This window comes from Gorilla gorilla, chromosome 4 (assembly GCF_029281585.2).
Source record: "Gorilla gorilla gorilla isolate KB3781 chromosome 4, NHGRI_mGorGor1-v2.1_pri, whole genome shotgun sequence".
NCBI lineage: Eukaryota > Metazoa > Chordata > Mammalia > Primates > Hominidae > Gorilla > Gorilla gorilla.
The window spans coordinates 100,037,820-100,056,071 of NC_073228.2; the positions used below are offsets into that span (position 1 = coordinate 100,037,820).

General features: G+C 37.3%; 1 protein-coding gene across 2 annotated transcripts in view; it reads right to left on the reverse strand.

Moving 5' to 3' along the window:
• Nucleotides 1-2,323: 2,323 nt before the first annotated feature.
• The window catches only part of ELL2 (elongation factor for RNA polymerase II 2), a 74,220-nt gene continuing 58,291 nt past the window's right edge, over nt 2,324-18,252 (reverse strand). For both annotated transcript variants that reach the window (XM_031011141.3, XM_055387211.2), the window contains exons 6-12: nt 15,916-16,040; nt 15,653-15,740; nt 13,190-13,760; nt 10,579-10,642; nt 6,041-6,212; nt 4,021-4,065; nt 2,324-3,927 (exon numbers count right to left, since the gene is read on the reverse strand). In XM_031011141.3, the coding sequence (XP_030867001.2) occupies nt 3,811-3,927; nt 4,021-4,065; nt 6,041-6,212; nt 10,579-10,642; nt 13,190-13,760; nt 15,653-15,740; nt 15,916-16,040 (1,182 nt within the window). In that variant the 3' untranslated portion in view covers nt 2,324-3,810. The remainder of the gene's footprint in view (nt 3,928-4,020; nt 4,066-6,040; nt 6,213-10,578; nt 10,643-13,189; nt 13,761-15,652; nt 15,741-15,915; nt 16,041-18,252) is intronic.

Consider the following 18,252-nt stretch of genomic DNA (forward strand, 5'->3'; position numbering starts at 1 on the left):
ATGAGACAAAGGAAAAACAAGTACCAGAATTGCAAAGTTAACATTTTTATTGAACTGAAATTGGTGTAGAACAGGGGCTACCACAGCTGCTGAGCTCAGTAACAACTGAAAAGCCCCTGTGACATTTTACCTTTGAGAGTCCTAACACGGTTTGAGTGGAACAGCTGAGAAACAGCATATATATATTTTAACACCTCAAAATAGTTTGAAGTGAGCCTCACAGCCTTGTTCAATCTTCAGATTACAAATAACATTGATAGCATCTCCTGTGGCCTTCAGTTAGTAGTGCCAGTTAATATTGTTTCTGAAAACTTTCCTCTCAAAGTGCTGGCTATAATTTTTTCTCCATCCAGTACACATAAGAAAAGGATTTAGTAACACTTGGGCAAGTAATAAACTGTAGAACTTTAAAAGTAGTAAAGGCATATACCAAGCATACGTGACTCCACACATTGTCAGAAAGGCAGTGGACTGGCTAACGAGTTTCTGCCAAGTTTCAGAAGCAAAGAATGCACTAATGAAAAGGGTAAGGCATCCAAGCAGAGTGTCTGAATTGATGGACTATTTTTGTCTAAAACTAATTTCAATATCTTCCAATATGCAAGCAGGCATTTGTTTTACATAAGGTGAAACACTTTATAAGAGAAAAGAAAACTCCTATAAAGCTTATAAGATCAGAAAAAATTAATACTGAATTTTTATAACCAATGCATGGAGCAATGATATAAACTGACCATAACAATTTTGTGAGAACAAGTATAAAACTATCCATTACTACCTTAAAGAGTTGAAAGTTAACCCCTCTAAAGTATTCAAAGTGGAATAAATAACAAGGTAGGAAATGCAATACCTATATATTTTAAAAAGCCCACATCTAGTTAATGTTCTCTTAGTTTGTTTTAAATCAGTTGTTCATCCAACCTGGAGTTGATTTAAGGATGTTGGTAAAAATCTTCAAAAGTCCTTCAAATCACTTTAGATGAAATGTGATAGAAAAAACTATACAACTCATTCTCTAATCTTGCTATTTTTTACACCATCCTTCCAAAAAAGAAAAGAAAAAAAACTAGATAAATTCTTCCACCGGAGTAACTGACATTAAGTGGCCACTATTCCTGTAGTAATCATTTGTAAGAATCTAAAAGTCTTGCAGTAGGGGACGAAAAATGATTATAAATATTTTAGTAGGCTCATGCCTCATCTTCAAAAGGGATGAAACTTGGATAATAGCAGATTCAGAGATTTATAATTTTCAAATTTACAACTAATAGACAGACACACTTTTGCAAGGATCTGTCCAACACATACAACTAACATCTAAATTAAGGCTTTTACTGGTATGTGATCAGGTCTAAGGGTATGCAATGCTGGATTTCCATTTAGCATCTCCAGCTTTCATTGTTACCCAACTTGTAAACCAGAAGATGTGCTGATGTACAGGGTAGGAGCTCCAATGGCTAACCATTCACCAACTGGAAGGCTTGTTTGTAAACAGGTTCTGAAATAAGACTTGGCAGTGAAACAACTGAGGAGGTGCCTCAGATCATGCAAAGGGGAAAAGTGATTTGCACCTGCTGACATGATGGACATTAAAAAAAAAAAAAAAAAGCCAATAGTTGACCTTCAGTTCAAGATTTCAAGATTTACAGACCTAAAAGTTTAGAACTACATCCAAGCCAATGGTTCTCATACTTTAGCTTGCAAAAAGTCACCTACAAGAAACCTGTGAAAATGCAGATACTTGGGCCCTATACCTAGAGATTCTAACTCAGGTGATCCAAGTGGTCCAAGCACCTTTTGCTTTTGAGAAACCTTGCTCATAGCAAATAGCAGCACACAGTCTTTGATTAAAAGGCCAAGATGTCCAAGAAATAACACCAATGAGTTCATTACCTATAGACGAACCACTCAGGAGACTCTATCATAATAATATGATGCCTGAATTTATCCCCAATTAAGTTTCCCTTTCCTTTTTTCAATTAAAAAGTTTGAAATAAATTAACGTTTAATAATGATTGTACCAATTCTGAGGTAAAAAAAAGAGCACCAGGGATCTCAATGCTAAAAGAAACAGAATTCCTTAGGAGGTCCATGCTACATAGAACCAAAATTTCTGCGGTAATGTTATAGAGTTGTAGTGCAAAAGGGTCTTGTTTCAGTCTTTGTATAGTCTGTATACTTCTGTATACATTTAGTATATTATCTAATCTTTCCAGTTAATGTTTTAGAACTCCAAAGAGAAAAGTTAATCTACATGCTCTCTCAAGTTTTCTAGATAACCAACATTTTTCTGGTTTACAGTGATACACAACAAAGTTATTCATTTATTTTTCTGGATGCTGGAGACAAACATCTTTATTAAAGACACTACCAAAATTTTGGCAAACATTTCAAAACAGATTTGTAAACATAATGCTTCCCTTTTCAACTGGCAGCACTTTGAAAAGACAATACAATAAGACAATACAACTTGAATCAACATTAGTTCAAAATCCTTATATTTTTGACCACATAACTTATGTTCCCACATGATAAAACAAGTGACAGTTTAAATCAATGTCAACAGATAAACTCCATGAAATGAAAGTTTGTGCTGTTTGATGAATCACAGTATGTTATGGTTAAATATATCCACTCTTTTTTATATTCCTGGCACCAGGATGAAAAAAAAAATCTTTAAATATACATCTTATGTAGGTAATAGCTTCTTTGCATATCTCTCTTCAAAAAATACTTTATAGCAGTATATAAATAGGTTACCTACACATTTAATTTTATAATTTTGTCCCAAAACTATAGATCTGTTTCATTTTCATGACATATCAATTTTTGCCCAACATTAATAAAGCTGACAAACTTGTTGAAATGGAAATGCTTTTGTCTTCCACAACAAAAGTAGCAATTTGATAGAAAAAAAAACAACAAAAAAACAAAAAAACACCCTACAGTAACACTCGTCAGTTGTTTAACCTGAGCGTTTGGCCTACTAGGAGTAGCAGCTTTTTTTCCTTCATGCACGCTCACATCCACACCACCTCTGCACACATACAGATCGAGCACACACTTCCAGATGCTGGTAGGCCACAGTATGCTTCCCATTGCTCTAATCAAGTGGGAAGCAGTGTAGCTAATGATTAACCACACTATGTACACAACTAGCAAACACCTTAAGGCAACCATTGCAATGGGGGGTTAACTTGCAGGGCGGATTTAATGTTCTAGATCAAGTCAGCCTGTATATACATATGTGTATGTGAATCTATACACATACACCTTTCTATTTTTTAACCCTCCAAGACAATGTTTTTTTTTTTAATTTTGTGCAAATTTCTAAATATTCTACCATTTAAGGCAAAGAGTTTGCATTAAGAAAGGTCAGAAAATAGGCTTACGTTTATCCAAAAGCATTTCACCTTGCACATTACTGTTGTTGTTGTTTTTTAAACACATACAACTTTTAAGTGTGGACACTGGATCCCCAATATCTAAAAAATGATTTCTAATAACAAACACAAGTTTTTGAGGAAAAAAAACTGATTTGAAATATAGACAATGGATCCCCAATACCTAAAAAAATTATTTCTATTAACAAACACAAGTCTTGGGGGTGGGGTGGTGGGGAGGACCAGAAAGAGCAGCTTCGAAATGCAGGGAAGCAAAGTAAAATGGAAAAGAAAAAGTAACTCAAGTTTACTAATACTGAAACTTTCAACAGCCAAAGTTTCACCTTTTTAGAATCTAGAGCAACTCATTTGGAATTTTAAATAAATAAGCTTAAGTTTATTCACATCTTCTGGTCCAAGCAGAGTTCTAGGACCATGACTCTGCTTGCTGTTGGTCAAATTCACCTATTAGCCTTTTGATGTGAGCCAGCTTGTTATGAAGATATTCACATCTGTATTTTTCTTCATGGTAATTGGGACTAGACTGCAGATGAAAAAAAGAAAAAGAGGAATGAGATTGCAGAATTTACAACATTTTTCAACCACAGGTCAGAAAATCAACAGTGATGATACCTACCTGTTTTATCTTCTGATATTCTTGTAAGACTTCTTCATGAACATTCTACAAAATTAAATATTAGAAATCAGAAGAGAACAACTTCTTTTGTGTGTGGCAATACAAATAGATAACATGCATTCAGCAAGAGTATAGGAAATATTGACTGTGGGAATGTAACTTGAAACAATCTTTATGGAAGGCAATGTGGCAACAGCTATCAAAATAGTAAATGCAAAATTGACTCAGCAATTCTACTTATCCTATGGACACACTTGCTCCCCAGTGAATGACACATATACAAGATTATTCACTGTAGTGCTGTTTGTAAAGCAAAAGACAGTAAACAAAATTGAAATGTCCATCAATCTATACAAAGGATACTAAGAGGCCATTAAAACATGCCAAAGTGTTTTATGTACCAATATAAAAAAATTCTCTAAGATGCATTATATTGTTTAGTGAAAAAAGCAAAGTGCTGAACAATATGGACAGCTTGATACCATTTGTTTAAAAGAGAAAAACACAATAGTATTCTAAGAATTTCATTACTTGTAAGATGCCATTTCTCCCCATTTTAATGAAACCAGTACAAATAATAATGTATCATAATTTAAGTTATTGGGCATAAAACAATGGTGTATCTTACAAATGAAGAAACCTTAGATTCAATTAAATATGGTATATATGTTGAAATTACTTGTGTAGATATGTACATTTTATACCATGTGTACATATATGCACATATCACACACATAAACACACTTCAAAAGAATACACTGGAAACCAGTAACAGTGATTTTCTGTGGGGATTGGTGGGGGGGGGGGGGGGGGGCGGTGTCAGGTGCCTGGGGGGGATAATAGCCTAATGTATGTACCAAGTACCAGGCATGGATCCAGGCACTTTACTGTGCTTACTTATGTTTATTCCTCATAACTCAATGATTATCCCATTTTATGGATGGGGAATTCAAGGCAAAGAGGCATTAAGTTACTTGCCCAAGGCCACACAAATATTAACTGCTCCTAACCAAGTAATCCTTGGAATTATATTCTAGTTTCAGTATAATTATATACATTGATAAATGACTATATAGAAAAAAAAATAAACCCCAAACCACCATATCACCAACCTCTTGCACCTCTGAACACCGATTCTTCTGGCAGTCTCCTATAACTCTCGCCAGCTTGTTGAAAAAGATTAAGGCCCTCTAGTAGAAGACATAATGAATCTTGAGGACACAAATGCTCTCAGGCTGTTTACTGTTGTGGGAAAACTCATCCATTGTCTCACGTAGGTTCCAGCCTGAACACTGGTAGTGGGCTGGGACAGAGGCACCACTATACCACCTGTGTCCGTGAAGTGTGACAAAGTTATCTAGCCCACACGGGAGGGAAATACTCATTTCTATCAATCCCTTTGCTAAGAACTACAAAAATAATCAGGAGACAGGTCAGGCATCTCCTGCTCTTTGTCAGCTGTAGTAATATTACCACTTCAAGTAGGAAAGTGAAAACAGAGTAAGACTGGTTAACAAAGATCAGTCTTTGTAGCTAGAAGCAGCAAACTTCTTTACTTAAACCCCAAATCTCTGTGTATTAAGCCCTCTTTATTTCCTATGTTTGTATCTTCCCTATTCTATCTCAGATTGAGGTTTAAAGAAAAATACTTGAAATAGCACTGTTTTGGGATAGCACCAGACCTATGAGCTGTAGTCTAAGTTGGCAGTGTAATTAATCAAATCTTTAGCTGAATCTCAAGATCCAACTTTTTTTCCTATTTAGTTGTGTTTGGTATTTTTCTCAATATGTGATACGTTATAGTGGCACAAGGTTTTTTTCCACTGGTAGAAATACAGGTTTACTATGTTAATTTATTTTCAAGAACTATTTCAAATATTTAGTTTCCTAAAGCAGCAGCGAGGCTGGTCTGCAAGAGTACTTACTCTAAAGGCCACTGTGATGGCTGAGGTTGAGCAGGGCAGGGAAAGAAAGAAGGTAAAATATGAAAGTCAGCCCATCTAGTTACAAATCCATTTACCTGATACTCTTTTGAGCCTGGAGAAAGGCGCTTTCTTTGTGCATCTAGTTTGATAAATCTTCTAGCTACAGTCTCCATCCTGGCATGCAAAGCTCTGTACTCATCATACTCTGCATTGAAGTCATCCTTATAATTCTGGCGTTGCTCATAGGAGACAATAGCGATATATTTTCTAACAAGAAAAAAGATAAATGGAGAGTAGCTACCCAATAAACATGATTGCACAAGTCTGAGATTTAAACCAAATATTTAGAGATTAGATCCATGCATGTGTCACTAATGTTTAATGCCACTCTGCCACTGGTTGGCTGCCAGGTCACTCCTCCAAACATCTTCCAGGTAAAATTATTACACAGAGTTTGAGAGCTTCAACGGAGGACAGTAAATGTGGGAAAGACATGGTGGCAATGGAACTAAAATGCAACTAAGTAAAAAGAAAACAGTATTTACACAGATCTAGTTTCCTGAACCTTTCTCTATCCAAGATAATTCACTACCACACTAATGGTGGATGCTAACCCATCTGTTACAAGTCACAGAGAGACAGAAGGACTCAATGGGTAATGTGAAACCAGGAGAATGTCACGCAGTCAGTGAGTGCTGAAAGTCAAAGCTCTCTCTGGACCTACTGCTTTATGAGAGGCAGTCTGTTGCTTGGCCTTTCAGACATGCTGCCAGCAGACATCTTCAACAAAGTGCCTCAGGCTTGCTTCCTCTATCCCTTTCCTCATATTTCTGACCAAGCAAATATACGAAACACAAAAGGGAAATTACCAACCATTCTGTAAAATGAGGGTTAGACCAAAAAAAGGCATATTTCTCTAGTTCTTTTCAAACATTTAAATGTCATACTATGTTGAACAAAAGCCAGTGTTGTACTATTAGTCCAACTTACTTTCTTAATAAAATGCCATAAATCTGTGTTTTACTTTGGGATGTAAATTACTCTTAACTGGTAAGAGAAGACCATTTTCCTATTTTCCTAGAGCATCAGTTTATTCAATAATAAGTAAATTAAAACAGCATTTTATTATTAAACTTAGAATTAAAGTATTACTTTTTTTTTTTTTTGAGACGGTGTCTTGCTCTGTCGCCCAGGCCAGAGGGCAGTGGCGCAATCTCAGCTCACTGCAACCTCTACCTCCTGGGCTCAACCGATTCTCGTGCCTCAGCCTCCTGAGTAGCTGAGATTACAGGTACCTGCCACCATGCCTGGCTAATTTTTGTATTTTTAGTAGAGACAGGGTTTCGTCATGTTGCCCAGTCTGGTCTCGAACCCCTGGCCCCAAGTGATCCACCCGCGTCGGCCTCCCAAAGTGCTAGGATTATAGGCGTGAGCCACTGCGCCTGGCCTATTACATATTACAGTATTACTTATTTGTAGATCTGGGAACTGGGATCACATAAGGAACTGGCCTGGTTCTTTGCACTCTGTGTTCCTATCATTAATGCAAAATTCCCTTGAGTTTTTGAAATAAAAATTGAGATTTCAAAGCAATTTCAGGCAGGTGGCAGGAGCTTCAGGATGCCCCTTGGGGGTACACATATATTCTTCACTGCCATAAAATCTTGGAGTTCAGTCCTCTCCAAATGGTCTTATATAAGCCCATCAGTTTGTTTAAATTACTAATATCACAGAAGCCTAGCAGAAAATGTGAGAAAAGTGATGCAGTGAGCAAACTTAGTGTCCTCATTAATATTTTTATTCATGCTGAGTTAGACAGTGTAGAGGTTTAATTTTCTAAGTATAACTGAGACAGTGATAGTCTGCTGATGTAAAGCTGCCCTCCTTGGTGTCTTAGCTATAAAAGGTACACTGCCAGCCAAGCAGTGAAGCAGTCCTTCCTAGGCATGGGCTGTATTGACTGTACACCAGAGGGAGCCCCGGGGTAAAAAGAGGTTCCTGGGATAAGCATATATTAGCAACACAGCTAAACTGATCTTGAAACTTAGACTTAATTTGTTATATATTTATCGTGCTTTCTCAAAAGCATACCTTCAGTATTTTATTTAATAATTTCCTTAGGGAAATTATTCAATGACCACAGTTGTGTGGTCAACAACTGTGTTGCTATTATAGAAGAGATTATTTGGTTACACTGGCATTTTTAAGAAAAAAGTTTCCCTACTTTTACGAAAAATTGTTGTAGTTCTACAGTTGGCTGTTTATGTGGTGATGGAAAAAATTTTAAACAGTTTTGATAGCTTAACTACAAGTAAAAGTATTCTTATTACATAAAAATTAGAAATATTTTCGTTAAGTATGAATTATTCAAAGGTTGATAATTTAGGTTTTTTTTATAATTATTTTTTTGAGACGGTGTCTTGCTCTGTCGCCCAGGCTGGAGTGCAGTGGCACCATCTTGGCTCACTGCAAACTCTGCCTCCCGGGTTCACACCATTCTCCTGCCTCAGCCTCCTGAGTAGCTGGGAACCACAGGCACCTGCCACCATGCTCGACTAATTTTTTGTATTTTTAGTAGAGACGGGGTTTCACCATGTTAGCCAGGATGGTCTCGATCTCCTGACCTCGTGATCTGCCCACCTCGGCCTCCCAAAGTGCTGGGATTGCAGGCATGAGCCACCGCACCCGGCCTCGATCATTTAGGTTTCATAGTATATCCCTTTAGTTTTCTTATGAGGCAACTTAAGTTCTGTAGTTTTGGTAATTTTTCTGAAAATCCATGCTTTTTCACTATTTTTAGAAAATTTGCTATATCTATGTAAGACTAGTTTTTGGTTAATATAAATTGTGTTTATTTAAATAAATTAAGCGAACAATCACATAGTACTAGAAACATGACAAACATACAGAAACTCACCAAGGCAGATCCAGGAACCATCCTTAGATAAGTAACCTGAAAAAACCTTTTAAATATGGAATTAAGGCCAGGCTCACACCTGTAATCCCAGCACTTTGTGAGGCTTGAGGTGGGTGGATCACCTGAGGTCAGGAGTTCGAGACTAGCCTGGCCAATATGGTGAAACGCCATCTCTACTAAAAATACAAAAAATTACCCAGGCGTGGTAGTGGGCGCCTGTAATCCCAGCTACTTGGGAGGCTCCGCTTGAACCCTGGAGGTGGAGGTTGCAGTGAGCCGAGGTCGCATCATTGCACTCCAGCCTGGGCAACAAGAGCGAAATTCCGTCTCAAAAACAAAAAAAGGGGGGATTAACTAATGAACTTGGCAAAACACAACAGCCTTGAATCCATGGGGAAAAGTTTAGCATTGTTTTTTAGTTTCCCCCCATGATTTTGTCGTATATAATAAGTATATGTCACTATTATAAAAAAGAATTCAAAAAAGAACAAGAGCACTGCATTGGCAGTTGTTACTCAAGGGGGCTGACATTTAAAGACTTCTAAGGAGAAGTGGTTTGCAGTTAAAGAGGTGAACCCCCTCAGCAGCAGAGCCAGAGGCTGTCCTGGAAGACTGGCTGCAGACAACTGACCCTTCCTGGGCCAACTAAGTGGTAGGTGATAGCTGCCTTTCAAGGTCCTCCTAGAGAACTCTAAAACCATACACTACCTCAGATGAGAGGGTACTCAGCAAGGTTTTTCAAGTTCCTGTTAGTTAAGAGATGATAACCAGCATTATGGTTTCATACTGTATCATTCCCCAATAAGTATAGCTTTCACACTACTGTTAAGCAGAAGTAACACGTTTTAAATCTAAAATGATCTTTACTCTGGAAATGAAAAGGGCTAAACAGCATAGTTTAACATTGTCCACCATGAGATGCTACTAATAGAAAAAAAGTGTTCAGACAGCCCAGATTCCATTTTCCCTTTTACATTCTAGCTATTTTGCACATTTGTTCATTTTCAAAGCTATCCAAAGTCAGATTTGTTTGCTCTTTCCCTCTCCATTTTTCCAGGCTCTTGCAACTTAATTATTTTCTTCTTACAGAGGCCTTTTATTCTGTAAAAAAGCTAGAATTATGTGTCCAAGTTATAATTTCTGTGATAACCAGTTACAAAAATGTCCCCAGCTCAGCATTTAGCAACTTGTTGTCACAACGAGAAAACATTATAACAATTACTAAATTGAAATGATCAGATTTTACTCTTATCTCCTCTAAAAATTAATTTGAGGGCAGAACTTAAATAAAAATCAATCTATCTTTACACTTTGTATTATTATGTGCAGAGGTTCAAGCACTTTGTCAGCAATAAACCATCCCTTTGGGGGACCCAAGTGAATGACTGTGCATTGATAGACTGTCAGCTTTGAAGAGTCAGATCCCTAAAATCTTTCATAATCAAATGCTTAGCCTGGCCCCGGAACAAAGGACAGGATTCTCTATACTTAAAGGCCAACGAATACAGCTCAGAGCGGGGGGAGGCACAACCTGCTCATGCAGACAAGGGTAGATTTGGGATGAGCAGGCTAAATGGCAGCCTTTCAATTGCAGGGGTGGCTCCAGGACTCTATTTCTGGAACTTCTTACTTTTCTGATTTGCAAATTATGGGAAAAGAATTTGCAAACTTTCTAAAATTAAGCCGCTCTCTCCATTGGCAGACATATGAACTTACATCAAATAATCTGGGAGTTCAATTGCTGAAGGTTCCATGGAGGCAGTGCAATCCTCTTTAACTCCTATGAAGAAAAAAAACAAAATCAGAGCATTCATCAACTACGAAGGTTATCAAATGCCTGTAATTCTAAAATAGATTAGAAACATCTGGAACACTTTTCCTCAAATTCTATTCTTCCATCTCAATAAGCAACAGTGAGCAAGGAATACAATTGAACACGAACAATAGAGGCCCTATGACCAGCGCCAGCAGAACAGACGCCAGGCATTTAAAGCACCCTGGCTACTGCAGTGTCTGCACAATAAAGGAATTCCATCTTAACCCAAGGTCAGTCTTCTATTCTTTCAACAGCAGTTGTGGCATCTGCCCAGCAATTCAAAGATTGTGGTGGCAGATGCAGCCAGACAATGGGAGATACAAATTTTACATCAACATCTACTTTTCATGGGATTCAAACAAGGCGGATGAGACAATAGAGTCAGGTAGCAGACTGCTTTGGTCACTGTATTTTTATTGCCTCCCTTTTTTGTATGCAGACAGTGGAATTGGGTAGAAAGTTTTCCCATTGGTTTAAAGTAATTTAAAATAAGGTATTATTGAATGTCGATTTATATTCCTGTAATCTCTAGCACTCATAACACTAAACAGATTTTTTTTTTTTAAGGACAAAAGAAGTGCTAAACATTGTGGCTACACAGTGAAAGTATGTAAATCCCTCAGTATGCCATTTGCTTAAATGCACCACGTCCAGAGGATATGTTTAGATTCTTTATCAGGGTAATTTTTTATCACTGAAAGTAGGGTTAAACTGATAACTCAAACCCTAATCATGCCCACTGGCAAAACATATAAAAGTGAATGTTAGGTAATTTCTCGGTTTAATATTTTAAAGGACAAAGTACCCTAAACAAATATTAATACATAGACTCTGAGTGCATGCTGCTCACCTATAAATTCATGCTTGGGTAAAAGAACATGCTTTTACAATAGTCTGAGTCTTAAAGAGAAAGGCATCAAGTGCAGGTCACCTGGCTTCCCTTCTGTCATAGACACCAGATAAATTCCAAAAAATGCAGGGGATGTGGGTCTAGAGCTTTCCTAACTTTGTAATTATCCCAACTGGTTCTGAAAGTTACTATATCCTCAGTAAAGAATTCAAAGAGACTAAGTCTGCTTCTCCAGGTCTCCAACTCTGAGAACACTTGAAACTCTGATGTAGATCTCAACATACTGAAATCCAGTTTTCCTGTCTCTAGCCTTTGACTCAGAAGCACCACCTGAGGGTGGAAAGTGTGGAGAGTGGAGTTTACCCAGTGGCTTATGAACCCTGAACATAGAGTTCTACTTCATTTTTTTTCCTGACCTGACAAATTCAACTACAAGAGTGTTGAGGGAAAAAGCTTACACCTACCTTTTGTGCCATTACATAGTATTATATTGACTGCAATATTTAAACAGAAATGCTTTGACATGCAATGTATCCAATCTAGATCAAGAAAAGCACATATCATATCATATTCTACAGCGGCTTCTTTGGAAGTAACACTAAAAGAAAATAGAGCTTCTCTCATATGGCAAAGATGGTCAATTAAATCTAAGGATTACAGACTTTCAGAATCATGAGCAAAATACAGAAAGACAACACTCCTTATAACTCTACTCATTAAAGTAATTTTTCCAAAGCCATATTTTCCTATGGAATTTTGCCTTAGTTATTCTGGTTTTAAAACTGGCAGCAATGCCAAATGGTGAACTTGGATCTTCTATGTGGTGGCATGCAAGGAATTAAGTTTTAGAGGACATATTTTTTAAATAAGAAAAATCTAATTTTGTCAGTTTTTAACACTCAGGACATCTTAGGCAAGCAAGCTTTTCATGAATTAGCTTTTCTTTAGAGGTAAAGCTTTAAGTTTCTTTGGATCTCTAGATATTTAGCATTTAAGCTCCTAAAGCTTGAAATGGCTAATTTTACAAATAACAATTGATGTTAGTTCACTAAAACAGGACTCTCAAAATTGGGGGAAAAACCCCTAAACCTTAAGATCTATTAAGCAAACGCTAGCCAACAGTCTTGCAAAAGACAAAGTGTTTTCACTCTAAATAAAGATGATGTTATGAATCTGCAAATGAAATTTTATCTTGGCCTGATTCATTAAAAAGTTGACCTTTCCCCTGTGCTAATATTAATTGAAGCAAGGGTGACCCTGTTTCATTGAGAAAGAAGGAAATGAATATTCTTATTGCAAATTGTGTCTGGTTAAATCAGTTCAAGAATGGCATATAATAGGTCATGCTGAGGCTGCACAATATCATAACAGATATGGAAAAGAATGTTAAAGGTCCACCTTCCAAAAGGGAATCTCAAGTATGACAGTCATTTTCAAATGCCATTCTTATTAATATAGAAATCATGTTTAATAGTTGGCCAAAAAGAGATGGAAAACAACTGCTGTAAAATGAAAAAAAAAAAAAAAAAACTGCTCAAAAGCACAACACTAAGATCAATAATTAAATGAAACGTCATTTGCTAAAGAAATTACTATTTATAAACTGTGTAATTTCAAACTCATGATAGCATGCACTTCTGGTTCATCTAAAGGTAAAATACCTCCACTGGAATTTGGACTGGAGTTATTTAGCTTGGCAATTTCCTCTTCTCTCTTAAGATCTTCCTCCTTTTCCTCAATAGTCTCAATGTCGTGCTTTTTTATTTGGTCCTTTTCCTTATGTTTTTTAGACTTCTTTTTGGACTTTTTGTGAGACATTGAATGGTTTTCTTCCATAGGCTTTGGACACTTTAGTAGAATGGAACCAGGGGGTAAGGTTTCCAGAGAAGTCCTAGAGGTATATTTGTCTTGCTGGTCCTCATAGATACTATCGTTTTGACTAAAACTGTCAACAGGTAGGTCTTGAGTCCCCCGGCCTTCTGGAGTGCTAGGGGAGTTGGAGTTAGAATTTACAATCTGAGGAGGATGTGAGATGGGCAGATAGGTTGAAGGCAGCGGTGGAGGGGTGGGGATGGCAGCAGCCGCAGGGGGCAGCGGGAGGCCCGCAGCAGATTTTTCACTGGTGGGATTCAAATGACCATTTAGTGTTGGTGGTACTCTGTTCGTCAGGTGAGATATTCGGGCTTTTTTATTCATTAAAGGATCAATAAACTCTGAATCCAAAAGCCGTTTCTAGGGGAGGCAAAAGGAGAAAAGTGAGCCAGTTTGCACTAAAATTAAATAAATTCAATACATGCATGGCTGGTTAAACAACTAAGTAACCTTACTTACTATTAATATTACCAGGGTTGTAATATTACACGCTTTCTTCATGCTTAAGCAAAAAACAAACAAACAAACAAAAAACCCAAACAAAAACTAAACCAGAACAACAACAACACAAAACCAAATGTGAAATAAATTTTCATGTTTAATGTCAAAAAGCAGAATCTGGCAAATGTTTCTTGAAGTGCTTACTGAATTCTTTCTAATCATACAGCTTTACCCGAAGTTCCAAGAGAGACTATGCTGATTTATGTGGATTATACCACTCAGGAGAGTATTAAACAGAGGCAGTCACCCTCCATTGCTGGCTGTGGTTGACCTAGTTATATTAAATGAGAAGAGAAAGCAATTTGTACCGTTTGACTCTGTGAGAACTAACACAGCTAGGTAAAGGGCAATAGCCTGCACTTATTTTAATCTTTAATGGGCTAAAATGCTCCAGTTAAGAATATTTTGGCTGTCATTTATCATTCCACCTGTCTTAGAGTGGGAACAGCCAGCACTTTCAGAATAGTTTCTCTAATTATCTCTATCACTGTTGAAATGCTATTTAATTTTTTTTTTTTACCCTTACATATCTCTTTACCAGATTGGAAGATAAGTCTTAATAATTGGTCCATTAAAATTAGGTGGAAGTACTTTAAAAAAAATCATGGTAATAGTAGCCTAATCTGTCAACAACAATAATAGTATTTAAGTTAAAAAGGAAATTTAGATAGTTGAAAACTATAAAATATAAATTCACATTTATGCTTAAATGTAATGCTGTAGCTTGTATTCTGGCTTGAAAGAAAATAATGGTTAATCAACTAATTACTTTATTTTGTTTTCAATTTAACACCATTTATTTGGCACCTAGTATATAATTTGATCAGAGTAGAAGTAGTTTCATAATAGTTGGCATTAAAAGTGAGACTTCCACAGACATTGTACATATGCAAGGACAGACCTGCTTTTTTTCCTTTTTCTTTTTTGTTCCCCCTCTGTTCCTCACTAAGTTTCTAATATTTTCTGATGTGCGAATGGCCGTTTGCCCAGGGTATGCTTAGTGTTCTCCACACATCTGTGGGCTTCTCACTAATTCTTGGGAGTAAGGTCCAGAGAGAGAGAGGGAGGACACTGTGTCAGCAGTACTGGGGTGGGGAGGTCCATCCCACTGTCTGTCAAAAGCACCCAGAACACCGAGAGAGTTCTGAGTTTGGCCAATCAGCTGAGAATCAGGCAGGCTTCACTCTAGTACTGCCTAGGACCTTCTCACCTTTTTCTTGGATGAGCTGAATCTCTTGGGGAAAACTCTAAACTGGAGAAGAATCTGATTGGGAGTACTCTGATAAGGATCCAATTAAAAAGAAAACATGGAAACATGCCATCATTTTTGTTTATTTGTTGATTGTAAATCCATTTTCCCCTAAAAATATTCTTCTGGAACATGTTGACAGACAAAATTAAAATATCTTCAATTTTCCATATAATCTGATAATTGTTTGGGACTGGGTAAGTCTTCTAGTTAGTGACCAAATTGGAAAGTAGATAATCTTACAACAAAATGCAAACTTTAAAAATGGAAAGCAAGGTAGACATTAAGTACTCTGACAAGCAGTGCTGTGTAGTGGAGAAAGTTCTGGGCTGGAAGCCAAGACCTAAATTCTAGGCTAAGCTCAGCCATAACCAGATGGCTTTGGGCAGGCAAGCTGTCCAGCTTCTCCGGGTCTCATTTCCTTCACTTATACATCAGAGCACCTGATTAGAGGCCCCTAATATCTATGTCAGGTCTATAATTCTATAAGTTTATGACATACCTGAGGAGAAGATACAGCGTCTCTACTAGAACATACAGGAGATTCTGAATGGCTGGTGCCTGCAGCATTCTGAGATGGATTTAGTTTTCTGTAAAGGACACACATGTTATGTGTTAAGGAGATGATTTAAAAATGTTCATGATAGAAAGCTTGCCTTGCTTCCCTTCCCACCTTAACACTAAAATAACAATGACTAAAATAATGACTTATTTCCATAATTTTTAAAGAAACATATTTTTAAAAGCAAGAAAAAAAGAATTCACCTAGAGAGCACTGACTCCAATGACCGTCTGTCTATTTCACTGTATCCAGGCCAGTCTCTTTGAAGCTCTTTAAAAACATAATCCTTTAAGGTATATGAGAGGTCCTTAGAATTCAGATTGGCTACCTAGTATGAGGTATAAAAACAGAGCATTAGGTATTTTTACTATCATCTCCTAACCTAAAACAGGCAACCTTTAGGATTTACACTGAAAATAATTACATCAATTGGCCCCAAAGGGACTGCTAGTTTTGTATTATATGCCGGATCTCAATAAATGCCATTAACTTCATTTTGGGAATTAAAGCTTTATATACATAGCTAAATGTTTTTTTCCCTGAATGGCCATTGCATTTTTAATATTTCTAATCAGATAATAAGCCCATATTAGGAAAAAAGTGAAGACTTTAAAAAAATCAATTATTTTAGTCAAAGGAATCCAAAACAGTAGTACAGCAGTCCCCTCCTTATCTTCAAAGGATACACTCAAACACCCCCAGTCGATGCCTAAAAACTCCGATGGTAACGAACCCTATATATACTGTTTTTTTCTTATGCATACATACCTGATAGTTTAATTTGTAAATTAGGCATGGTAAGAGATTAACAATAACTACTAATAAAATAGAGCAATTATGCCAACATGCTGGCAACACTACTCTTGCGCTTTGGGGCCATTACTAAGTAAAATAAGGATTACTTGAACACAAGTACTGTGATATTACAACAGTCGATTTGAAAACGGAGATGGCTAGTGACTAATGGGGGACATACAGAGGGTTATCCGATCCACTGCTGTGGTATCACAGTGCATGTGTCCAGGTAACCCTTACTGCACTTAATAATGGCCCAAGATGGCTACTAAGTGACTAATGAGTGGGTAGCATCTACAATGTAAAGCTGAACAAAGGGATGATTCACATCCTGGGCGGGACAGAGCAGGACAATGTGAGGTCTCATCACGTTTCTCAGAACAGCGTGCTACTTAAAACTAACAAAATGTTTACTTCTGAAATTTTCCTTTTAATATTTTTGGATCATGGTTGACCATAGGTAACTGAAACCCCAGAAAGTGAAACCACGGATAAGGACTACTGTATTACCAACATCCTTATTTACTTCTGGGCAATTGAGTCCATTACTTTTGAGTCACAATAAAAATCCTTGATCACTTGTATTAAGTAGAAACCAAACAGTGCCCAAATGTTGGGTTACAAACTTTCCTTTCAGTCATCAACAAAACACTGTCTTCATAACTAGTATCAATTCTGATAACCTTGTCTGTCTTTCTTTGGATAACCACGCTTGCTCCTTGTATCTGCCAGTTCTCCTGAAGAACCACTTACTCAAAGTCCTTGAAATTCCCCAAACCAATAAATGAAAACACATGCCTAGAGAACCCCCAAATTACTGTTATTAGTCAGCCAGTTTATTCCGAAGTGTAATCTTTTCTTATCCCTTAACTGCAATTCCTAGAGTTTCGCGGCTTAGCCATTAACTAACTACACAAACATATGGGTTCACGTGCCAAACCAAAAGTAATTAATTTTTAAGGCTAGGAGAAAATTACTCTTGCTTATGACTTCCTACTGGAATAGATCATTCTTTCTGTGTCTTTTAAAAGTACTATCAAATATGATAGTTTATGCTTCTCACAACTTAGCTGAACACTATTCTAACATTAATGTTTCTATAAAGGAGAAAATAGGTTTATCTTAAAATTCAAATTTGCAAAATTCAAATTTGCAAATAAGTTAATATAGGACACAACCAGATTTCTTGAGGTGGAATAAACACAATCCATCAATTTTCTTTTCTTTTTCTTTCTTCTTACTCTTTTTCATTTTTTGAGATAAGGTCTCACTCTGTCACCCAGGCTGGAGTCCAGTGGCAGGAACATGGCTCACTGCAGCCTTGACTTCTTGGGCTCAGGTGGTACTCCCACCTCAGCCTCCTGAGTAGCTGGGACTACAGGTGGACACCACTATGCCCGGCTAGTTTTTGTATTTTGTATTTTTTGTAGAGATGGGGTTTCGCCATATTGTGTAGACTGGTCTCAAACTCCCGGGCTCAAGCAATCTTCCCTTGGCCTCCTAAAGTGCTGGGATTATAGGTGTGAGCCACTATGCCCCACTGGCAATGCTTCCATTTTCTTTTACCCCCAGCACTACACACATTGACACCCCTACCCCCACAGCAATCCATTTTCTAGGTTTTTGTAATAGGACATTCTCCTGGTTTCTGCCTCTCTTAGGACCTTTTTTTTTTTTTTTTTTCCCCGAGACAGAGTCTTGCTCTGTTGCCCAGGCTGGAGTGCAGTGGCATGATCTCAGCTCAC